This window comes from Notolepis coatsorum (assembly GCF_963971535.1).
Source record: "Notolepis coatsorum genome assembly, chromosome: 3".
In the NCBI taxonomy this organism is placed as follows: domain Eukaryota; kingdom Metazoa; phylum Chordata; class Actinopteri; order Aulopiformes; family Paralepididae; genus Notolepis; species Notolepis coatsorum.
The window spans coordinates 25,523,871-25,548,641 of record NC_140167.1 but is presented as its reverse complement, the minus strand read 5'-3'; the positions used below and the strand labels follow the sequence as shown (position 1 = coordinate 25,548,641).

At 42.8% G+C, this 24,771-nt stretch overlaps 1 protein-coding gene across 3 annotated transcripts in view; it reads left to right on the top strand.

The window, feature by feature from the left end:
* The first annotated feature begins 1,079 nt into the window (after nt 1–1,079).
* Nucleotides 1,080–24,771, top strand: part of LOC311224548 (CAP-Gly domain-containing linker protein 4) — a 105,277-nt gene continuing 81,585 nt past the window's right edge. Inside the window, exons 1-4 of one of the 3 annotated variants that reach the window (XM_084309579.1) lie at nt 1,080–1,454; nt 5,915–6,076; nt 19,395–19,534; nt 23,666–23,753. In XM_084309579.1, the coding sequence (XP_084165705.1) occupies nt 5,929–6,076; nt 19,395–19,534; nt 23,666–23,753 (376 nt within the window). In that variant the 5' untranslated portion in view covers nt 1,080–1,454; nt 5,915–5,928. Of the gene's footprint in view, nt 1,455–3,300; nt 3,418–5,914; nt 6,077–19,394; nt 19,535–23,665; nt 23,760–24,771 lie in introns of those variants that run through there. The other 2 variants (XM_084309577.1, XM_084309578.1) reach the window with 2 other exon arrangements.

The window sequence follows — 24,771 nt, the reverse complement described above, 5'->3', positions numbered from 1 at the left end:
TTTAAAACATAGATTAGGCGATATTAACGTTAACATTGAAGTGGTCCGTGGCATCGAGGGGGTAAAAAGGAAAACCCGGCGTGGCACTCAAAGTGTTAATGATCTTCCAGCTGTATGATGAGTCTGACATCCAGATGTATGCGGATGATACGGTAATTTATGTTCATGCAGCAACCAAGCAGCAAGCTGCAAACAAGTTAACAGCGGTGATGACACCGGTCACTGAATGGTTGACAACAATGTGGAACGCCCTACCCACAGCCGTAAAAAGATGTGAATCCCTACCCACATTCAAAACCGCTCTTAAAGAGCACCTACGGGAGGCTGCAATACGAAATTGGCCACCGTAAATGTCCAACCCCCCCCCCCATCCAATAGACCTCCTAATGTACAGTCTCCTCCCCATCATATGTATATTCTCTGTTAGGATCTATGGGTAACAGTACTGTATATTTGCATATCGTATATATGTCACAAATGTAACAGTACTATATACCTGTATGTCATGTATGTCCCTATGCCATAAATGTCATGATGTCATGTATGTTGCGTATGTCATAAATGTCACTGTGAATTGAAAATGGGGGACCCTGATGTAAAGACAAACGTCTTTCTATGGTCTGCATCCCCTTAACAACCCTCTGAGCAATTTTACGTTGAATAGACGTTTAAAAGACGTCTAAATGGCCCATAGACGTCTAGGCTAAATTACAGAACTTCGTAAATCACTTTGGATGAAAGCGTCAGCTAAATGACTAAATGTAAATGTACAGAGTGTTAACCAAAATATATGTTCCATATCATGTGATTAATGGTCTATAAAAGCACAGCATAAAGTGAGCTGAGAGGACTCATTGTCACTGGTGAGTAGCACATCTCCATACACTGTACACATTAGACTCAAATTCAGAACTTTTAAATTTGGTTTTTATTAATTATAGTTCCGCGGGTTTCCATTCAGTATCACTTTTATTTTGAAGACCCCGGGTTTTTACTTTGAATGCGAAATCCCCACACCGGAAGTATATTTGTTATGACAACAGCGACCTGCTGCTAACTTTACGGAGAGCATCTACTGCTTCCCCATGATTCTTCCAAGTACTTTTAAACGATCAGTGAGTTCGAGGTAACGCCGCTTTTGTGGAAGAAGAAATGGGATTCGTGCAGCATCGATGCAGCTAGGAGGCTTGGGTCTAATATCATTTGTGCGCGTACGGTGTAGATATATATGTGCTATCTAGCTAGCTATGCAGTGAGAAGCTAACATTGGCTAGTTAACGTTACCGGCAGAGCACTGTATAGCTAACCGTAGTTAACGTTGACCGACACATGAGAGAGTGTCTGACAGGTTATTAGGACCAGTTACATACGAATGTCCAGTCCGCCGGTTCTCGTCAGCTGACCTGTCACTCGTTAGCCAGTCAGTCCCACCGGAGGGGCCACACTATGGCCAGGTACAGAATCATCCAATCGACTTCATTTTGTAATGAATGATCAAGATTAAAGTGATTGTTTAGTTGGGTGTATTTAGAAAGTAGGCAATTGGCTAGTAATCACACACTGTCAAGAAGAGAGGCTAATTCATTGGCAAAGCTGGCCAATGAATGAACATGGCTCTGGTCAGGTCAGCATGTGCAACAGAGCCTGATGATGCAGATAGGTTAGTAAGCATGCAAGTAGATGTGTGTGTAGTGTACAGTACCGGTATGCTGGACAGCTACTGTACTTAGTAAAGCCTGTGGCCCCCTGGTTGTCATCTCTGCAATCTTTAGCAACCAGGCACTATTCAACCTGTTGCCACTTCTACCCTTCAACTGGCCAAATAGGCTTTTCACTTTGTGCCCCCCAATACAACACACTACCACATTGAGTGTGTGTGTGTGTGTTTCACTTTATGATTGATTGATTGATTTTCAATTCATCAAGACATTTATGACATACAGATACACTGTACTGTTTCATCCAGACATTTGACATGCAAATATACAGTACTGTTTAAGAGAAAGAGATCATACAAACAATATATACATTCGAAGGGAAGAAACTGTACATTGGAGGGGGGTGGGGGGGGGGGACTACCGGGGCCAGTTTATAATTTCAGCCCCCCGTAGGTGCTCTTTGAGAGCGGTTATGAAGGAGGGTAGGGATTCACATTATTTTTACGGCTGTGTGGGTAGGGCGTTCCACATTGTTGTGGCATAATTACGAAATGTGTTTGATAATGTGTTTGAGATAAGAGTTGTCTGTCTTTCAGTTGGTGCATGCAAATGCAATATCCAATTTACATAGTTTACATAACTTCATATCCCCATTATGGGAGATCCATATCCTGTTAACTGTAGGTTTTTGGACATAACAATACACAGCAATATACAGTACCTGATGCTTAATGCTTAGTGTCAGACAAAACAATCAGTTATCATTTGTAGTAATTACCTCCACTGTCGGCAGCAGGTCTCTCTGCCCATGGAAAGGCATGTCTGTATCGCAAAGTGGACGACATGTTGTTGGTGCAATTTGGTCTCAAGAAACAACCTCATCCCAGCTAGTTTCAAGAAACACAAAAACTATCTGGGTCGCACAGTCAAATTATGTAGTGTGCAGGTTAATGCAAGACTCTTGAGACTAATCCCAGTTTAAACATAACCGGTACCGGTAGCCATGTTGTCCCGAGATCAGACCGTGCAAACTTGCAGGATCTCAGTCATGGTGGGGGACCATTCATTCGTCAATTAAGATTTTAAGTCTACACCTGACGTCACAATGACTGCATCTATGTCCATTCTAAATGTACTGACTTTCATAACGTTACTTACCACAGATTCCCTGAGCGTGTGTCCTTGAAAAGTATTCCAATTAACTATTTTTGAAGATTGTTGCATTTTGGTGCTTAAAAACACTTTGGAAATCTGTACAAAGTAACATGATGAACACCTGTGCATGTTTAGAATGGACAGAGATCCAGCCGTCATGACGTTAGGAGTGGAGTTGAAATGTTGGTTGGATTTGCATGGTCTGATCTCGGGCACCATGGCTACCTGACCGGTAAACAAGCTATTATCTGGAATGGATATATATATAACGTGCATGTAAACAACACACGCTCATTGTTTACGCAGCCCCACATGTTCCTGTTCCCCCTTTCCATGGTGTTTGTTTGTACTCTCAACTCACATCCACATTCTCTGCGTGGCGAGCGGCATCTCTTGTAGCTAGCTGGAATTGGGGAGGGCCCGGGCATCCGCCGGGGTCAGCGGCCACCAGTGAGAGTGACATTCCATCGGACTAGAGTCATGGTGCGAGGGGAACTGCGCTGTCCCTCGAGAGTGTACCGGCTGTAAATAGCCCCTGAACCTGGTGGCGAAGAGATCAACAGGATATCAGCAGAGAGAGAGAGAGAGAGGGGTGTGCATGGTGGTAGGTAGCTGGGATTGGGGGCAGACTATTGCCACCCTCTGTGCTTATGAGTTATTTTGGGATGTGGCCTCGTCACACTCCATGTCAGAGCCCAGACAGTTTGTGTCTTTTGTTGTTGTTGTGGTTGATCTTAGCTTAGCTTGGACTGGGCAGACGCTGATGGAGGTGAACAAGGAAGAGGATAAGAATGGAGTGGAGGCTTGTGAGTGTTGCTCGGTCGGAGGCCGCTTGTGGTGTACTGGGAGACGTAGTGGTCGTCCAGGCTTAGGCCTGCATGCTTTGCTGTGTGCTGCTGGTCGCTTTCTTGTCTCCCCAAGTTGTTCTCGCATGCCCTCTTTTTCTGCCGCTCTCTCCCTGTCTCTCTCGCTCTCTCTTTCATTGTTTCTCTGTATCCCTGTCACAACATCACTGTTTAGCCTGTTAACCATAGTGTGTTTCACATTGTAACGTTAGACCTACCACTACTCTAGTTTTTGTGTCCTCTGTTGGTAGATTATTGGACCAATACTCAAGCCCTGTTTTCCTGTGCCAGTTGAAACGTTTTCCCTCGGACTTCAACTTGCTTTAGAGTTTTATAGGGCTGGGTTAAAAAAGAAGATTTTCCCGATTCTAACCAATCTTCATTTGAGTAATCTGATATCGATTCATACAATTCCAGATCATTCTTTACACAAAAGTATATATACTGTATATATACATACAGTATGCTATATTTATATATATTTTATAATATATATTGTGTTGACTGGCTGTAGTGTGTTCTGTGTTGGTCATGTCAAATATGTTTAATAACGCACCAGGGTTCCTTGTACAATCTACAGCATTAGTTATCTGAGAATCCTTTTCATATCCATGCAAAATTGGTATTGTAACTGAAACATCCCTAACCGAATCAACGTCGATTAGAATAGAATCAGGACCTTGTCAATCGAAACGATTTGACACCCAGCCCTATGGTTTCATACGCAGCCCGGCTCCACATCAAAGGGAATATTCCTATTCATGTGTTGCAGCCCGGGTGTGTCTTTGAACTATTTCACATGCTCCTCTCACGTAGCGAGGGCTGACGCAGTACAGAAAGTTCAGAAGCTTCTAGTGCACTTCTAGCAGCCACCGAGCAGCGTGGAGCTCAACAGGTGCACGGATTGGACCTGCGAAGTGATAACAGTCACAGTTGGAGCCATTTAAAATGCCGGAGGCACATCGCACTTCAGACAGCGGCGCGCTGATAAATGCTGCTTCATGTCTCGCAGACAGCGACGCCTCTTTAATACAGACGGCCAAGATACCATCGGACCACTGCTGTTTTGCAATTAGCCACAGCCTGAATGATATTATGTACCCTTGATCAGCCGTGAGTTGTATTGTGTGATATAACTGCCCTTTTTTAGAAGAGCAGACGGAGGGCATCGCAAGTGTGGGGGACAGTGGAACTGACGATGCAGGGCCCAAAGCCGGTCTGGACTAAAAGGATTTGTTTTTTAATGGTTCAGAAATGTGTGTTCTTCCTGTGCCTATTGCAGCGTGAAATTGTCCTCTTAAAAAACGTGTGGGTAATATCAACCGATTTGTGCTGCCTTTATTTGAACTGTGGACGTGCCTGTATAATTCTCCTTAAGTCAATTAATTTGCTAGATTGTCTGGAAGTGGGAGGGGGCATGTTCTACAGGGCCCAGAATTGCTGGCTATACCCCTGGGAGTAAATAAAAGGCACATTGCCGGTACCAGACAACAACCTGTAGGTTATCAAATCAAATGTATTTGTAAGGCCCGACAACACACGTTAATGTCCCCATGGGCCGGACACGTCTTCTTTAAACAAGTCAATCAGAGACATCACAATAGGTCAAGAACAAAACACCATAAAGTCCAAACATTTTAAAATAAATGCTATGTAAATGTTATGTTCTCTTTAACGGGGGGCCGTTCTGCTCCTTTGCTTTAGAGGCAATGTTGATTCACATTTACCCTGACTGCTCCAGGACGGTTCAGACCACATTTGAAAACACTCACCACCCTCTCTTAAAGATGGAAATCAATTTTAAGACACCACATTTTACGATATAATCAGATTTATTTTTTTAGGTATAAGAGCGTACACTAACATTTTATAGGCCCACAAAGTAGTCAACGGCCCCCTTCACTGTGTATGGAGAAGCCCCAGATTTTCTCAATCAGAAATCCAGGGCTTCTCTTATTTCTAGCTTTAGGGTAAGGGTGACGGCTTCGCGAGCCAGAAGAAAATTGTGCATTATTTCACGTATATTTGTGAAATATTGCAGGAAAATATGTCTGGCTTGCGAGGCTGTGTAGTGTGAGAGTGATGTAATAATGTCCACGAATACAGACTAAACAGTCTCGGGGTGCTGCACAGCAGTGACATCATGTGAACCGTTAAAAACGGGCGACAATGTCCCCTTTGAGACGGACCCTACTTTCTGGGCCGAAAATAACCGCTCTACTGCTATTCCTGCCTCTGTGCGTGTCCTGCCTCCAGGCCCTGAGGGGGACATGACCAAGGAGGATGTTCCTCAGCCCACTGCAGGGGACTCCGTCCTGGCCCGCCACAGCCAGCTCTCCTCCCATCACCACCAGGGTCCCAGCCCGGAGAGGCCCGTCATCCACCAGGTGGCTTCGGCACCCATGCCTACCGACTGTGGTGAGGACGCACACACACACACACACACACACACATGCACACACACACGCATGCACACGCACACACACACCAACACACCATGTACCGTTCTAAGGCACGGCCGTAGCCTAACTTAGCTTAGCACAATTAATGGAAGCGGACATGACTGGTTAGCCTTCGGGAGAGGTGTTAGTTGGACAATGCCTATAGCTAACCGGCCATGTCCGCTTCCATTCATTGTGCTAAGCTAGGCTAACGTGCAGCCAGATAGCTTTCTACTGAACGCACAGAGAGGAAACTGGTATCTATCTTCTTGTCTCTCTCATTTTCCCAAAATGTTGGCGTGTTACTTCATGTTCTCAAGTACTGAATACCGACTCCTTTTCCTTTTCCTACTCCTTTTTATGTCGTAATGGAATCTCTTTTTCAGCGTGGTATCAGAGCGCTGATGTTTTGGAACCAGTATCTGAGTGGTGGATTGCGATGTTGAACACAATTTCTCAAACAGTTAAAGGACCATACCGGTCTTCTTGCCATTACTGTTGATCTCCCCAGTCTTTAACAAATGTTGTGTTTTGTACTGTAGGTGTATACGTGTGTTTTAGCTGATACCGGCTAACTTTACTAAACGCCATTCAAACCGCCATTGATGTTGAAAATGGGCGGGAAATACTCCATGAGACTTGAACGTTGTTTGAAAGTTGCTAGTCGTACGTAACTCAGCCTTCTGAAAACCACTGTACGGTTTTTATTTTCGCTCCACTCTACTAGAAGCTCCGCACGTCACACTTCCACATTCAGTCGAGTGCGCTTGTTATTATCTCCCAGATGCTGCGTGAATTCTAATAGCTTGTAGTAGAGGAATACAGTAACATTAGCGAAAATGAAAAAGCAGAATCGTCCACGTCCGCATCGCGATGCATCTTAGAATCGAGAAATGTCCACCCCCCCCTAACACTAATGAACACAACATGACAGGGACAATCTCTATTAGACTGGTAATTGTAAGAGAAGTGGGCTTGTGACTGAACGGTTGCTGGTTTGAATCCCCTGGCTGGCTGGAAATATCTCGGGTGGCCCAGAAAGTGAAGGAGTCAACAACAACAACTCTAGACATGTTGTAGATGGAGGCAGTTAAACCCAAACGGCTCCAGTGGAGCTGCTGTGGGTGCTGTGGTCAGTGGGTGCTGTGGTCAGTGGGTGCTGTGGTCAGTGGGTGCTGTGGTCTGTGGGTGCTGTGGTCAGTGGGTGCTGTGGTCAGTGGGTGCTGTGGTCAGTGGGTGCTGTGGTCAGTGGGTGCTGTGGTCAGTGGGTGCTGTGGTCTGTGGGTGCTGTGGTCAGTGGGTGCTGTGGTCTGTGGGTGCTATGGTCAGTGGGTGCTGTGGTCAGTGGGTGATGTGGTCAGTGGGTGCTGTGGTCAGTGGGTGCTGTGGTCAGTGGGTGCTGTGGTCAGTGGGTGCTGTGGTCAGTGGGTGCTGTGGTCAGTGGGTGCTGTGGTCTGTGGGTGCTGTGGTCAGTGGGTGCTGTGGTCTGTGGGTGCTGTGGTCAGTGGGTGCTGTGGTCAGTGGGTGCTGTGGTCAGTGGGTGCTGTGGTCAGTGGGTGCTGTGGTCAGTGGGTGCTGTGGTCTGTGGGTACTGTGGTCAGTGGGTGCTGTGGTCAGTGGGTGCTGTGGTCAGTGGGTGCTGTGGGTACTGTGGTCTGTGGGTACTGTGGTCTGTGGGTACTGTGGTCTGTGGGTACTGTGGTCTGTGGGTTTTGTGGGTTCTGTGGGTGCTGCTGTGGTCTGTGGGTGCTGTGGTCTGTGGGTGCTGTGTGGTCTGGGTACTGTGGGTACTGTGGTCTGTGGGTTCTGTGGGTACTGTGGGTACTGTGGTCTGTGGGTGCTGTGGTCTGTGGGTGCTGTGGTGAGTGGGTACTGTGGGTACTGTGGTCTGTGGGTGCTGTGGTGAGTGGGTACTGTGGTCTGGGTTCTGTGGGTACTGTGGTCTGGGTTCTGTGGGTACTGTGGTCTGGGTTCTGTGGGTACTGTGGTTGTGGGTGCTGTGGTCTGTGGGTGCTGTGGTCTGTGGGTGCTGTGGTCAGTGGGTACTGTGGTCAGTGGGTTCTGTGGGTACTGTGGTCTGTGGGTACTGTGGGTACTGTGGGTACTGTGTTCGGCACAGAGCAGCTCCCAGGTGTCAATGTGTGGAACTGAATTGAATTGAATCTGTGAAGCATGAAGCAGTGGCTCCAATAGAAAAGGCTGAGAGCTCAGCTCGGTAAACGTTTTCTGGGTAAATAAAAGGCAGGGCGGGTGGGTTCAGCAAAGGACACCCAGAAAGTCTTTGAGGTGAGTTTCGATTCAGAAGTTCCAGAGTCTCAGAGGGGGAGAATGCTACTCATCCTGAGAGGCAGGCGTTTGCCTTCCAGCCTCGGTAGGCATTTTCAAACTGCCTCATTTGATTCACGGCATGCCATCTAGATCTCATTTCATTCTCGGCGCTGTGCCGCCGGCGTGGCCAGGGGGTTACATAAGACCAGGGGGTTACTTAAGACCAGGGGATTACATAAAACCAAGTTGTTTGAATGAATGGAACAAGCAGTCTTGCGCAAGGGGTCGCTAATAGATGTCTACGCCGGAGACGTTACGTTTCAACACACTCTACCCAAACATCTGCGTTCCGCATGCCCAGGTGCACGCACGCACGCACACATGCACGCACGCACACACACACACACACACAGACACAGACACAGACACATACACAGACATTACAGACACAGACGCATACACACACGGACACATACATACACACACACACACGTACGCAGAGGTGAAAAGGAGGTCAGACAGCTTTAGATGATCATATTGCGATTATTTTCATCAGATATTGCAACTGTGATACGATTTCAAATATCCTATTTTGAAGTCGAGTCTAGAATTTAGATTTCCTTTTCATGTACTGTAGTTCAAAGCCCTTTCAGTAGCTCTACTACAGTGGTAGCCTCTAGTCTGGGGGCATACATTCACCGCTGTGCTACCATCGCCCCAGGGCCTCACACACGTCTCTCAGTGACGGCCAATCTCTTTGTGTCACACATGGACCTAGTATTTCTGCACTAGAGTGACGTTTGTCTCTCTCGGAGACATAGAGTACTTACTTCCCAAAAAGAGTTGCCCATATCTATTATCATTGGTAGATTGCAGTATGGACGTTATTCAATATATAGACTACTGCACTTCCGCGTTACATTGAGCTCATGGGAGAGCTGGGTGAGAGCTGGGGGAGAAAATGAATGAATGTGGATGAGAGCCTTGACATTAAGTGGTTGTAGCTACGGCTGTGGTGGTGCTGGAGACATGATCCAATAGACTTGTATACGCCTGAGTCTCCTGAACACGGAGAGACCAATCCCAAGTCGATCGCCACTTTCTTGGCCGAGCTATAGTCACTTTTCCGCACCTACTCCTCAACTCTGCATGCGCAGATTGATAAACCTAGATCTCTGGGCAATCCAGAGAGACTCCGTGGGCACTCTGTGCCTGCGGAGTTCGGGAGTAGGTGCGGAAAAGTGACTATAGCTCGGCCAAGAGAGTGCAGATCCACTTGGGATTGGTCTCTCCGTGTTCAGGAGACTCAGGCCGTGTATAAAAGTCTATTGGATCGTGTCTCCAGCACCCCCACAGCCGTAGCTACAACCACTTAATGTCAAGGCTCTCATTCACATTCCTTAATTCTCTCCCCCGCTCTCTCTCTCCCATGATTTCAGAATACCGGAGGTGTTGCAGTGGTCTATCGTCCAGCGCTCCAGTGGTTCCCAGCGGCTGTTTGCGGAGGTGGCAGGTAACATGCACATGAATCACCACTGGAAAGACTGTACATGTACATCACACACGAGTAGAAATGTTAATGTGTTTATGTGTCAGTCTGGGGGGAAGTAGTAGAGCTAGAATCGTATCTAGGGTTGGGTACCGTTCACATTTGAACCGTGCCTGTGAATCGATATCGGTACTTTAGTGTCTAAAAATTTAATCTACCTACCTCAGTTGTAGAAAATGTGTCCAAGCTTCAAATGATTTATTATCATTATCATTTATTTAGAACAATTTGTTAATATATATATAATGTATAATATTGCAGCAAGCGTTGTTGAATCAAGTAAAATCCTAGGTAAACGTGTATTGTGCACGTGAACGTTGACGTGAACTAACGGCAGACTTCATACGCTTAGTTTCGCGGTAAACGATACATTGACGTCATCGGACTGAAAAAAAAGATTTCTTTTTGTTTTGTTTTTGCATTACCGAAATGTGGCACCGGTGGATCTCACGTGAATCAGTACTCTGTAGTACTAGGGGTGTAACCGTACACAAAAACCACGGTACGGTACGTACCTCGGTTTTGAAGTCAAGGTTCGGTACGGGTTTTCGGTACAGTGGGGGAAAGTTTGGCTTTCCATGTTCCACTCAGGGGTGATGTAGTGTGCAGTAACTAATTGTACTTGTAGGGCTGTCAACGAATGTTCTATATTGAAATTAATAATCGACTTGTAAAAAAAAAAATTATAATAATTATATTAGATTGTGAAAAAAAACAGCTCCCGGTGGGCGGTCGTTAGTGGTTAACACTTTGATCGCCATGGGTTAAATTCATAATTTACCATCCCTCGCCAGCTCTATTTGTCTATGGAGAAGTTCCCCTTCTTTGCAGGGCTATAACTTTTTAAATTCTATTGCTACATTGCCATTATTATGGCCCATTCAATGTCCTATATGTATTGTTCAGGGTGTAGCAACGTTAAAGTTTTTCATTCACATATTCATACTAAAATATGGTCTAAAGTATAAGTATGTTTTTATCGTTTTCTGCAGCTTTCTTCAGAACGTGATTTATAGCCCTAAATGCATTATATTGATGATGAAATACAGTTTGGTAGCGATCGGCGCGAGATGAAAAATTTCAACTGGACGTACTTCTAGAATGATCTACGTATGATCTGATGATGACCGGATGGGCGGGGGATCGTTTATAATTCCGTGGGCAGAGTTAGATGATTCATCCAGAGTGGGTCATATCTATATGTTCATCATAGCAGTTTATATTGAACACGTTAGAATATAACGCTGAATCTTACCGTATGTTCCTAACGCCGTTGGACGATCAGCGTGGAGTAGACCCTTTTCGATTATGGGATGTAGAAATGCCCGATCCATTTCCAGGTTGTATAATAGTATATACGTCCAAATAACGTTGTTTATTGAGTTAGGGCGAGCGATCTATTATCCAGTGTTTCAAGATGGAGTCGCGGGAGCTATAGAGTGGCCGGACCACATTTGCATGAGTACTACTGGTTCAAAGGTTAATATCCGGTTGGCGATCTGCCGATCGGCCACCAGATGGCGCTCTTGAACCGCTAGAGAGTTGAGAGGAGATCAGCACTGTGTCTCAGAGCTCCGGAAAGGAAATATGATTTCGATGACAGATTTTTGCGTTTTCGGCGGTTAAAGTGTTAACATACCGGTGTATTCGTTCGGTACACAGCCGTTCGGTACGGTACGGTACACACTGAAACGGTTTGGTATGGATACGTGTACCTTTACACCCCTAGTCGTCTCGATACCCTTACCTCATTGACCGCCACGCCTATATGACCAAATTAGGGCTAGCACGCCACCGCTTTAATCAATGGGAGGACGGGGAAATTTGCGAGTGCTTAAAATATATCTTAAATTATGGCTATGGGTCTAATACAGCCGTCGCTTATCAATGACTTGCTTGCAGTCAACATGTACGAAACGGATTGTTTTTTCATCGGTACATTTCCGTTTTATACCGTTTTTTATACTTTTTTTTATTCTTTAGGTTTGTTAATACTGCTGCTGGGATTTTCTTTTGATAACCTGAAAATATACAGTATGTGTAGTCTTTACGATGTGTATACATGGATAGGAGGGTAACGATACACAAAAAACTTGGTTCGGTATGTACCTCGGTTTTGAAGTCATGGTTGGATATGTACCTCGGTTTTGAAATCATGGTTTATGCAAATAAATGCAAAACATAAATGCTTTTCAATTGCATCCAATTTGGGGGACCGGTCCAGCTGCACTGATTGCATTCACAATATTTCTAGCGTTGTCTGTTGTGGCAGGACTTGTGCCCCCGGGCCTCTTCCATCCTGACACTGCCTCCTTCAGCTCCTCTGCCAGGTGTGTGCTGTTCATAAACGGGCCGAGTTTGCAGGACGTGACTTTTCATGTCCCACTCGAGGTGATGAAGTAGGCAGTTACTGTTGAATAGCTCTCTGTAGCCCCAGATATCCACCCATTGGTGGTGAGAGCAATACCTGATGCCTTGGATGAGTCATGGACACATACAGCTTGTGTTAGGGCTGATATGACTTGTTGGCTGAAATGCAGATGAGAGGGAACTTGGCACTGGGGCTCAGTCACGTTCAACATATCTTTAAGTCTAAGACCTGTAGGGTCGCAGATCTGTTGCGGTAGAAACCCATGGTGTTTGTTATTCCCCTAGCCTGGTCCGACTTAGCAGGGAGAGGCTGCTTAAATGCCACAGCGAGCTGGGTTTGCACTGTGCTCTGTGGGGGTTGTAAAAAGACACGTTTGCACGGATCGATGATGGTATTACCTTCATGTTCGATATACCTCCGAGCCCTAGCAATTAGGGATGTGAGACCACGGTACTATCAAGGATTCGGATAACATACAGTAATGTGCTCATTTAAAAATGGAAGGTTTGGCCTGATGAGGGAGCTTGAGGAAAGGCCATGGGGTCACCATAATCAATAGGTGTCAAAACCCTTGGCCTGATGGTGGTGCAGTGATACTCAAACTGTGGTTCATGAGTCACATGCAGCTCTTCGACGATTATGTTGCAGCTCTTTAACTAATCTCCAAAAAGATCTCCATTTACAAAGATGTTTTTAAACTGGTATTTTACCGTAGCAGTCTAATTTGGACTTCTCACCGTTACCAGAGACTCTATTTTAGAAACTATTTTTGTATTCGTACAGTAGGTGGTAAATGTGGCTTGGTACTACCGAGTACCGATTCACGCTTGATCAATCGGTATCAAATTACGGTACCTTTACATGTTTAGTATAAAAATTTAATATACCAATTTAATATTCCAGACAAGAGGGAGCCTTTTCCACAAATATATACGTATATTACTGGCTTGGAGTTTGATAATATTTACTGAGGATGGCCAGATGTTGATATTTAAACATTTAAAAACATAATACATGATCATGTGATTCATTTTGTGTGGTGTGTTACACAACAATAAATAACCAAATGTTCTATATAAATGACAATGTTGAAATTGAGAAGTTTGGACTTGGGAGAGAGAGTTAAGTACTGAAAAAAGGTAATTAATTGGGTACCTGTACTGATTTCCAGGAACTGGTGCAGGTTCTGGTATCGGTTGAAATGTGAATGGTACCCAACCCTAGTGTTAAACGACATTCACACTGCCATTGATGTTGAAAAGGGGTAACTCACCCTTCTGAAAACCACTGCATCACTTTACTTTCACTAACTCTATACTGCTATTTCTGCATTCAGTTGGGTGCACGTTTGATTATCTCCTGCATGCTCCTGGTTGCTGCGCTAACTTGAATGGCTTGCAGTAGAGCAATACTGCAACAGTACTGTATATTTGTATGTCATAAATGTCTGGATGTAACAGTACTGTGTATCTGTATGTCATAAATGTTATGATGAATTGAAAATGGGGGACCCTGATGTAAACAAGACGGAAGTCTTTCTCTGGTCTGCATCCCCTTAACACAATGGAGGCCAAACCCGAGATAAATTGGGTTAACTCGCCAGCGGTTGGGCGCCAGACCCGAGATTTCTCTGGTTTTGGTCGTTATTTCTTTTATTCGATATTTCCATTCATAATCCATCGAGGGAGCCTGTGTTATCATTGGGAATGAGTCTGAGATCTCAAACGTCCAATACCGCCGCCTACCGCCTTGCGGCCGGTATTGCACATCCTTTGAAACTCTCTGTCTTGGACTGTGCGTCAATCTAAAGTGTCCGGGCGGAGTTTTCCTTGTCGGGCATGGATTGAGGAGAATCAAGCACTCCCGGTTCTGTTCTTTGGTGGATTATGTTGGATTATGACATCAATACTTGGAATGGCGATCAGATAATTGGAATATTCTTTTTGGAGTACATCCTAGTCAAGGTAAGGGCTATATGGTATCAATCTTGCGTTGATCCAAGAATTCCTTCACTGCGATCCGAGCGTATGTGTGTAATGTGTGTGTGTAACGTATTCCGTTGGTGACGATCAAAGCATAGAAAAACGATTTCGAAATAGTAGCGTATACAGGTGAGAAACGGCAAGTTTTTAGTGAAATGCACGTATTTCTGCATAGCGTCGTTTTCTGGGATTAGACAGGATTACTCTAAAACTATACTCATATTCACCACGGTATAAAACGGGAATGTATCGATGAAAAGATTTATTTTTCACAAATTGAACGATAGATACTCGATGTCAAATGGGCAATAGTATTATATCCATAGCTATGATATATAATATAGTTTTAGCCCTGCAAACACCGCCACGTATTCGTATACTTTAAAGCGCTGGCCTTTCAACAGTAACAGTAAACGGTGCCCTCTGGCGCTGAATGAGTTAACAATTGTGTGTATTGAGCCGTACTGTATTGTACCCATTCTGCAATCTGTTAATAAAATGTTCAATCAATAAATCAATCAATACAGTAACATTTAGCGAATGTAAAGGCACAGTGCTTTTCACAAGGGTGAATTACCTGTGTCTGGCGACTTTAAACTTTCATGGAGTATGTTTCCACCCCTTTTCAACATCAACGGCAGTGTGAAAGATAGGCTGAGATCTACCAAAACATACACTTTATACACCTATGCACACAAAATGTGTTAAAGGCATGGATAATTGCTGGTAATGGTCATTATAATTTCCCATTAGTTACAACAATCTGACACACCCTCTCCTCTCCCCCTGAACCACCCATTAGAATGTGTCTTGGGGTCGCGTGTTCTGCACCTGTGCGTGTCAGTGGAATGTTACATGAAGCTAAAATGTTGAAAGACATTATAAAATACAAGCGGGAAGAGGAGTCGACTACAGGGCATTCTAAGATGGGGGACTGGAGTTTTTCTTTTCGTTGTGGAGGAAAGTGTGTTTGTCTGCTTTGTGACTATCGTCTTGCAATTCAGAAGGCCTAATTTACAACGGCATCACGGAACGTGTTCTCTCTCTCTCTCTCTCTCTCTCTCTCTCTCTCTCTCTCTCTCTCCCTCTCCCTCTCCCTCTCCCTCCAGTTATGGACCTGTGGTTGCCATGGTAATACATTTCAGTAGCCGACCCGTACAGCACTTACCACATGATCATGCTTTTCCATAGCTTGCCTTGTACCTATTAGTAGCCTGATGTTGGTTTGGTTGAGGAACGGGGTGGTTTCTGTAATGTAGCTCTTTCAAAAACCTTTTTGTCAATATGGCTCCTGAGTATCACTGTGCTAGAGCAGGGGTTCCTAAACATTTTCAGCTGGTGTCTCCCCGGGACCCAAACTTACAAAAATGCCATAACATCTACTTCTGATAAAGAACAAAACAAACCATGAACTAACAGTAACTCTAATAACATGAACTAACAGTAACTCTCATCACATGAACGAACAGTAACTCTAATCACATGAACTAACAGTAACTAATCACATGAATTAACATTAACTCTAATCACATGAACTAACAGTAACTCTAATCACATGAACTAACACTAACTATAAGCACATGAACTAACACTAACTCTAATCACATGAACTAACAGTAACTCTAATCACATGAACTAACAGTAACTATAGTTCAAGTTTCAAGTTTCTTTAATAGTTGTCATACAGAAGTACAGAATACTTTCATACAAAATGCTTCTTACTGTTACGCTCCAGAGACTGTGCTAGACAAGATAGTATCAAATAACATAGTATAGCATGTAGTTTAGAAGAAGAAAATGAGGTCACAGTGTTCGGTATAGACATATGTACAATGTTCTGAGTTACCATATAATATACAATACTATGCAGTGTACTAATGTACAGTACTATATAGTGCAAAGCAGAAATGGGATGAGGTACAATTTAGGTACAATTTACAGTAAGGTGTACGAGTTGTAGTGCAATCCTTCATCAATAAATATAAAGTGTGGGGAGTGGGTGCTACAGTGTGTTTGTTTAAAGTGGGTGTGTGCTATAAAGTGTGTGGAGTGGGTGCTACAGTGTGTTTGTTTAAAGTGAGTGTGTGCGTGTGGATGTGTGTGCTATGTGCGTTTGGTGGTTGTTGTTGTGTAGGGGAGGATCTATGGTGGTTGTTGTTGTGTAGTGTTCATTCATTGTTCGTTTAGCAGCCTGATGGCCTGGGGATAGAAGCTTCTTCTGAGTCTTTCTGTGCTCGCCTTGAGACTCCGGTATCGCTTGCCTGACCGCAGCAGTTCAAAGAGGCAGTTGTTCGGGTGACTGGAGTCTTTAATGATTCTCTTAGCCTTGCCCTTGCCCCCTATAATCACATGAACTAACAGTAACTATAATCACATGAACTAACAGTAACTATAATCACATGAACTAACAGTAACTATAATCACATGAACTAACAGTAACTATAATCACATGAACTAACAGTAACTCTAATCACATGAACTAACAGTAACTCTAATCACATGAACTAACAGTAACTCTAATCACATGAACTAACAGTAACTCTAATCACATGAACTAACAGTAACTCTAATCACATGAACTAACACTAACTATAAGCACATGAACTAACAGTAACTATAATCACATGAACTAACATTAACTATAATCACATGAACTAACAGTAACTATAATCACATGAACTAACAGTAACTATAATCACATGAACTAACAGTAACTATAATCACATGAACTAACAGTAACTATAATCACATGAACTAACAGTAACTATAATCACATGAACTAACAGTAACTATAATCACATGAACTAACAGTAACTATAATCACATGAACTAACAGTAACTATAATCACATGAACTAACAGTAACTCTAATCACATGAACTAACAGTAACTCTAATCACCACTCTCACTCCTGGGCCCTCATGCATCAACGTGGACTTTGAACTTGACCTACTTCCACACGTAAGCACGGAATGTAGAACTAGCGTACGCACAGGGAAGTCGGCATTCATCACACGTGCGTACGCAGGCTCTATGGTCCTCCGTGTTGATGAATACCACTTTGTTCTACCGTCAATGCTCGTGCATGATTATCCATATATGGTCATGAAAATGAGGAAACACCCCCCATGGGATGTGAAATAATGGACCGACCCGAGCGGGACTCCGAGAAACTCCACGGAGAATTCACTGCTGTCGAACCAAGAAGACACTATCGCGTATTATGATTTATGGGATAAATAAAAGGCGGACTTGTAAACGGTGATGTCAGATATAAACGGCTCCCTAAGACCATTGCTGCAATTCTGCCTGGACAGCTCAAAATACTAATAAAGACCGTTCGTTGGGTTGTGTGTCATTATAACCGTGCTTGTAATATGAATGCCTTTATTAGTTGTGTTCGATTGGCTATATGATTTTTAGATGCATCTATTTTGTTGTCGGCTAATAAAGACCGCGCTGGAATATGACTGCCTTTTCCCGTGTTGTTTGATTAATACCACATGGATTAAAGTTCTCCTCAATTTTATCCCAAATCGCGATGGATCTCCCGTCAATTTTCTACCTGCTGCATATGATTTCTAGAGGCATACTACAATCTATTTTGACGTCAGTATTGGGTAGCCTATATAAACAATATAATACGAGAGCATATACAAGAACAATGAATCTCACTGCATGTATGATAGCCTGCCTTTCAATACATGAACTTGAATCCCATCATATACATAGTCTGTCCACTATAGTGTCATTGCAATGCGTTTTCTATTCTTTCTTATACAGTAAAAAGGGGGAAGAACACTATATTAATATGACTTGTATTCTGCTTACAGCTTCGAAGTTCCACTTGTTTCGTTTAACGTAAAGCCTTTTAAATATAATCAAAACGTTCCCGTGTTTCTGCGGTCTGCGCAGAATAATAACGAGTTGAGCTTTATGATTTATGATGAATTGAAAATGGGGGACCCTGATGTAAACAAGACGAAAGTTGGTCTGCATCCCCAATTAACAATTGTATGTACTGAGCTGTACTGTACTGTACCCATTCTGCAATCTGTTAATAAACTTTTCAATCAATCAATCAATCAAGCTACGCGGAGCGCAGTCAGTCAGTAGCCTACACCCCGTATATTCCGATAACGCTATATAAACCATGCTGCATTCATTCTGAGAGAAAGATCTATTATTCCAAATGCTATTTATAGGGTTTTGACCATAATTACACTACTGTTGCTATTTTACAATGAACTATAATGAACTACGGTTCGTACAGAACGTGCCAGTGTTATTATGCACAGAAGCTCATTTCCTTGTTGTAATAATATATTCTACCACTGGGCGCTAGGTACGCCAGGTCTGAAATGTGCGTAGATGTACGCACAAAGTCAAGTTCAAGTTGAAGTTGATGAATCCCACTCTTTGCTTAGAAATGATCGTACGCACAGGGTAAGCACAGATCTGTGCGTAGAACACGTTGATGCATGAGGGCCCTGGTCCCCACACTGAACTACTATCATTATCAACTATCCAGTTCGTTTTTATAGTTAATGTTGGGCTACTTAAAAATAATTTATAATGGTTGGTTAAATGGGAATATACAGGAACGTACAGGGAGGGGAAAAAGAGAGAGAGAGAGACAGCCTGTCTCATTAATTTCTGCCAAAATCAACTCAAATGAAAGTAAAAGTAAAAACTTGGACAGATGATTGCTCTGCTGTGAACTGCTCCAGGGTGATTAGTATTTCAATTTGTAATTTTTTACCTTGAATTGGTAAACAGGCATGATCTCAAAGGTGCACAGTGTTAGATGCACTGGACCCTTTGGCAATCACCTTTCGTTGCATGTTTTGCAAGTTGGAACCCCCGGGTCACTTTTTTGTATTTTTTTTAGATATCCAAAATGCCCTCACGCTGCCGATTTAAGGTGCTTTTTTGCCACATATGAGGCTGGGATGTCAGTTCCCTCTGCCATTTTCACAGAAAGTCTCCTCTCTGTTCGTGGCTGTCGACAACAATTTTTTTTTGCGTCAGCCATTTTGCATCCCACCCAGCGACCTGGGACCCCAAATGTCGCTAGTGAAAATAACCCATTGTTTGTCATTCTGTTGTCCCTCCCCCGTCACCAGAGTTCTCCTTCTTTGATCCCAGCGAGCCCCAGTGCAGGGAGGTCCTGTTTGACCCCAGCACCACCGTCCCAGAGCTGTTCGCCGTGCTCAGGCAATGGGTGCCCCAGGTCCAGAGGAACATCGACCTCATCGGCAACGAGGTGACCCCCGCCATCCGCCATGTTCCACCTCACACTGTCGTTGGTTACAGATAATTTTTGTATCTGCCTCATCCATCCCAGATAGTTTCGGTGTGACTTGCAGAGTTTCAAAGATATCTGCCGTAATAGCTTTGAATGAAACCGTTCACAACGACGACTGTGGATTATCTTGAGGTTTCATGATTTCTGGAAAGAGACGTCGCCGACTGTTGAGCTTTTCCAAACGTCTTCTACAAGCCGAGCCGTTCAGCTCCATTGTGCCGGAGCGACGGCTGACGTCTCTACAGCTGATTCATCCAGAACTCAAATCACACCGAAACGATCTGCGAGGATAGATAACGGGTCAGAGGAAAAGTGTGTTTTATTTTTAGAATTTTGGGTGAAAAACATTCAGTAGCTGAACAATGAATGTTGGAAAATCCTCCCAATCAGATGTCCTACTAATTACTAATTATATAGTATATTAAGTAAGGGATAATGTATAGCTACGAGGTCATTGTCGCAAAATAATTGACCGACACAGAGTTTAAAATACCGAGCCGCCTCGGCGAGGTGTTTTAAACGTCAGTGAAGGTCAATTATTTTGCGACAATGATCGAGTATAGCTATACATTATCCCACTTATTACATGGCTAACTTACTAACATTATACCTAATTCATTTTACATCGACTCGCAACAGTAACACTGGTTCTGGCTCCGCTGAGTGCTCGTCGCTCCGCCCCCCCAGCAGCTTCCCCGGCAGCCGGCAGTTTGCACTGATGTCAGTGGGCTTGATTGCGAACAGCTGCGCACAGCGGTCATTATTGTGGGCTTGATTGCGAACAGCTGCGCACAGCGGTCATTATTGTCCCACAGCGGTCATTATTGTCTGATAACTGACCTCTGACGCGCGCTATTGACCAATCACAAGCAAGCATTTCGGCGAATGTGAAAACGCCATGTAATAACTACTAATAACCACTCTCTCCTCTTATTATATAGTATTTCCTTCTAATAAACACTCTTATTATATAGTATTTCCTACTAATAACCACTCTTATTATATAGTATGTCCTACTAATAACCACTGTCTCCTCTTATTATATAGTATTTCCTACTAATAACCACTCTCACTATATAGTATTTCCTACTAATAACCACTCTCTTATTATATAGTGTTTCCTACTAATAACCACTATTATTATATAGTATTAACTACTAATACCCACTCTCTCCTCTTATTATATAGTATTTCCTTCTAATAAACACTCTTATTATATAGTATGTCCTACTAATAACCACTGTCTCCTCTTATTATATAGTATTTCCTACTAATAACCACTCTCTTATATAGTATTTCCTACTAATAACCACTCTCTTATATAGTATTTCCTACTAATAACCACTCTCTTATATAGTATTTCCTACTAATAACTAGAGTTGTTCCGATACCGATACCAGTATCGGAAATGCCGCCGATACTGCCTAAAATGCTGGTATCGGTATCGGCGAGTACCCTCTAATGTTGCGCTCCGATACCATATGACGTAATTTATCAACAACACTGCGGACGTTGGGCTCTGTAGATATACCCTACTCGCTGAGTGAGCATTATAAAACAAACGTGTGCTTAATCGACCGTGAATTAAAGTGTCAATTGCCATTTGTCATTTTAACAGCAGAGCAGATACTTTCTTAAAATGCCATCGTCCCGACAGAGCGCTGTTGACAGGGAGCTCTGATGAGTTCGCTTGGTGGCTGGTGTTATTAGCATTGAACAGCTAACCGAAAGCTAGCTAGCACATTTGTATGAAAGTATTCTGTACTTCTGTATGACAACTATTAAAGAACTTGAACTTGACGTTACCTTGGCTAAAGTTGGGGCTATTCATAATCCAACAATAATGGCTGCAGACCTGCAAGCAAAGTACAGCAAGTTGGCAAAGGAGTATTCCAAGTTAAATCACAATGTCACCAGTAACGTTACAGTCTTCTATGGTCTTTCCATATACCGGTAGCTCCTGCTAGCTAACCTAGCTCACGGTAACGTCGTCATTGCACAATTGCACGTCGCGTACACAATTAATGACATGTTGCGGACAGCCATATCGGCGACAATGTTTAGCTTTTAGTGCCAAATGATAAGAGTCTGAGGCGGAGTCTCAAAAGAGAATGTTGAATATTTATTGTGCAAAAATCACAACAATTCCTCTGCTACTTCAACGGAGCCTTGTAGACTGAGTAGGGTATATCTGCAGAGCCACTGGGTAGCGAGTGCAAAGCGAGTGGATCATTGGAGTAGGGTATATCTGCAGTGCTGCAGCCCCATACTCATTGATTAATGATACTAATACAAATCTATACAATCACCTGTTGAATAAATACCATTACTTTCTAGTTATTACTAAAAAAAACAGTATATATAAAACAGTATCTGTAAAAAAATATATATATATATATATAATTTTAATTTATATACGTTTTTTTTTTTTTTTTTTATATATATGTATGCACTGGTATCGGATAAGTATCGGTATCGGCCGATACCCAAAGCTTAGGTATCGGAATCGGATCGGAAAGGAAAAAATGGTATCGGAACATCTCTACTAATAACCACTCTCTTATAAAGTATTTCCTACTAATAACCACTCTTAACCACTTACTTATAACCACTCTCTCCTCTTATATAGTATTTCCTACTAATAACCACTCTCTTATTATTTAGTATTTCCTACTAATAACCACTCTTAACCACTTACTTATAACCACTCTCTCCTCTTATATAGTATTTCCTACTAATAACCACTCTCTTATTATTTAGTATTAACTACTAATAACCACTCTCTCCTCTTATGATATAGTATTTCTGGGACTGTGGGACACGTGTCTATCAGATGCGCCTCACGCACACTAATTAAATGTACTGTGTGTGTTACTAAAATTAATGTAGAAAAAATAAATCCCATGTGGGCAGCCTTCTGCAATTTTAGATATTGAGTTCTCTCGTATTGCAATTCCAATATACATTTGATGGTTCTGCTCATGTAACCGGAGCTGACATTCAGAAATGTATAAGGAAATATATTACAGAAGTTTTCATTCTTTATTACAATCAAGAAAAAAAAGCCAACACAGCCGCCTGCACAGTCACTGCTGTCTCTTGAGGAAACTAAAAGTTGTTTTGTTTGGTCTGTTCTTCTTCAAGTATATTAACTGCTACGTTGCAGTGGAAGTCACCGTCTGGTGCGGAGGCGGCGCACAGGGCTGAGCCACTTAAGTGTAATAACAGAGTGTGATTCTGTTGCCCTTGAGAGATAAGATATAAGATAAGAGATACGTGTCCTGATCAGTTTTGTGAGAGTATTCTTCTGTAAACTGGTTGGTTGATGTATGATCACATGGCCACCATACTGGTTGATGTACAGTATGATCACATGGCCACCATACTGGTTGATGTACAGTATGATCACATGGCCACCATACTGGTTGATGTACAGTATGATCACATGACCACCATACTGGTTGATGTACAGTATGATCACATGACCACCATACTGGTTGATGTACAGTATGATCACATGACCACCATACTGGTTGAAGTGGCAGTTCCCGTTTACCTCAAAACTAAAACTACACTGTATATAAAAAAAATACTATGTCAAGAACAGAAATAATCAAAACGGCAGATGGGATACACAAATTTAATTACTTTGATTTATGATTACTCTGATTTGTTCTTGTGTTTTCTTATTTGATGTATAGGAGGGAATGAGTCGTCTGCTCAGTGAAATGTGTTCATAGTGAATAATGTGAGTCATGGAGGCATAGTTATGAAAATGATTTCCACTTGTCATTTTCGATAATTTTGACGCTAGAACAGCCATCTGTTTTAATGGAATACGTAGCAGCCGCAGCGCGGGAGTCGACGTGGTTCTGCCGCTCCTCCATCACTATTAAAGATGCGCTGTGGCGTGATTAAGGCTGGCGGGGCTATCTTCTCCTAGCCCCTCCTCCTCTCCAAGCCCCTCCTCCGCTCCTAGCCCCTCCTCCTCTCCTAGCCCCTCCTCCTCTCCTAGACCCTCCGCCTCCAGTCGCAGGTCATAAGCGTGTAGGTTTAAGCGCGGCGGTGACGTTGATTATCCTTGTACAGATCCTCAAGAGAGGCTGCGGAGTGAACGACCGCGACGGCCTGACGGACATGAGCCTCCTGCACTACTGCTGCAAGGCCGGAGCCCCAGGTATCGGTTAGTACTAACTGACAAGACTGTGACTCTAATCACATGAACTAACAGTAACTCTAATCACATGAACTAACAGTAACTCTAATCACATGAACTAACTAACTATAATCACATGAACTAACAGTAACTCTAATCACATGAACTAACACTAACTCTAATCACATGAACTAACAGTAACTCTAATCACATGAACTAACACTAACTCTAATCACATGAACTAACACTAACTCTAATCACATGAACTAACAGTAACTCTAATCACATGAACTAACAGTAACTCTAATCACATGAACTAACAGTAACTATAATCACATGAACGAACAGTAACTCTAATCACATGAACTAACAGTAACTCTAATCACATGAACTAACAGTAACTCTAATCACATCAACTAACAGTAACTATAATCACATGAACTAACAGTAACTCTAATCACATGAACTAACTAACTATAATCACATGAACTAACACTAACTATAATCACATGAACTAACAGTAACTATAATCACATGAACTAACAGTAACTATAAGCACATGAACTAACTCTAACTATAAGCACATGAACTAACACTAACTATAAGCACATGAACTAACACTAACTATAAGCACATGAACTAACACTAACTATAAGCACATGAACTAACACTAACTATAAGCACATGAACTAACAGTAACTATAATCACATGAACTAACACGAACTATAATCACATGAACTAACACTAACTAAGCACATCAACTAACAGTAACTATAATCACATCAACTAACACTAACTATAATCACATGAACTAACAGTAACTATAATCACATGAACTAACACTAACTATAATCACATGAACTAACAGTAACTCTAATCACATGAACTAACACTAACTATAATCACATGAACTAACACGAACTATAAGCACATGAACTAACACTAACTAAGCACATGAACTAACTGTAACTATAATCACATGAACTAACAGTAACTCTAATCACATCAACTAACAGTAACTATAATCACATCAACTAA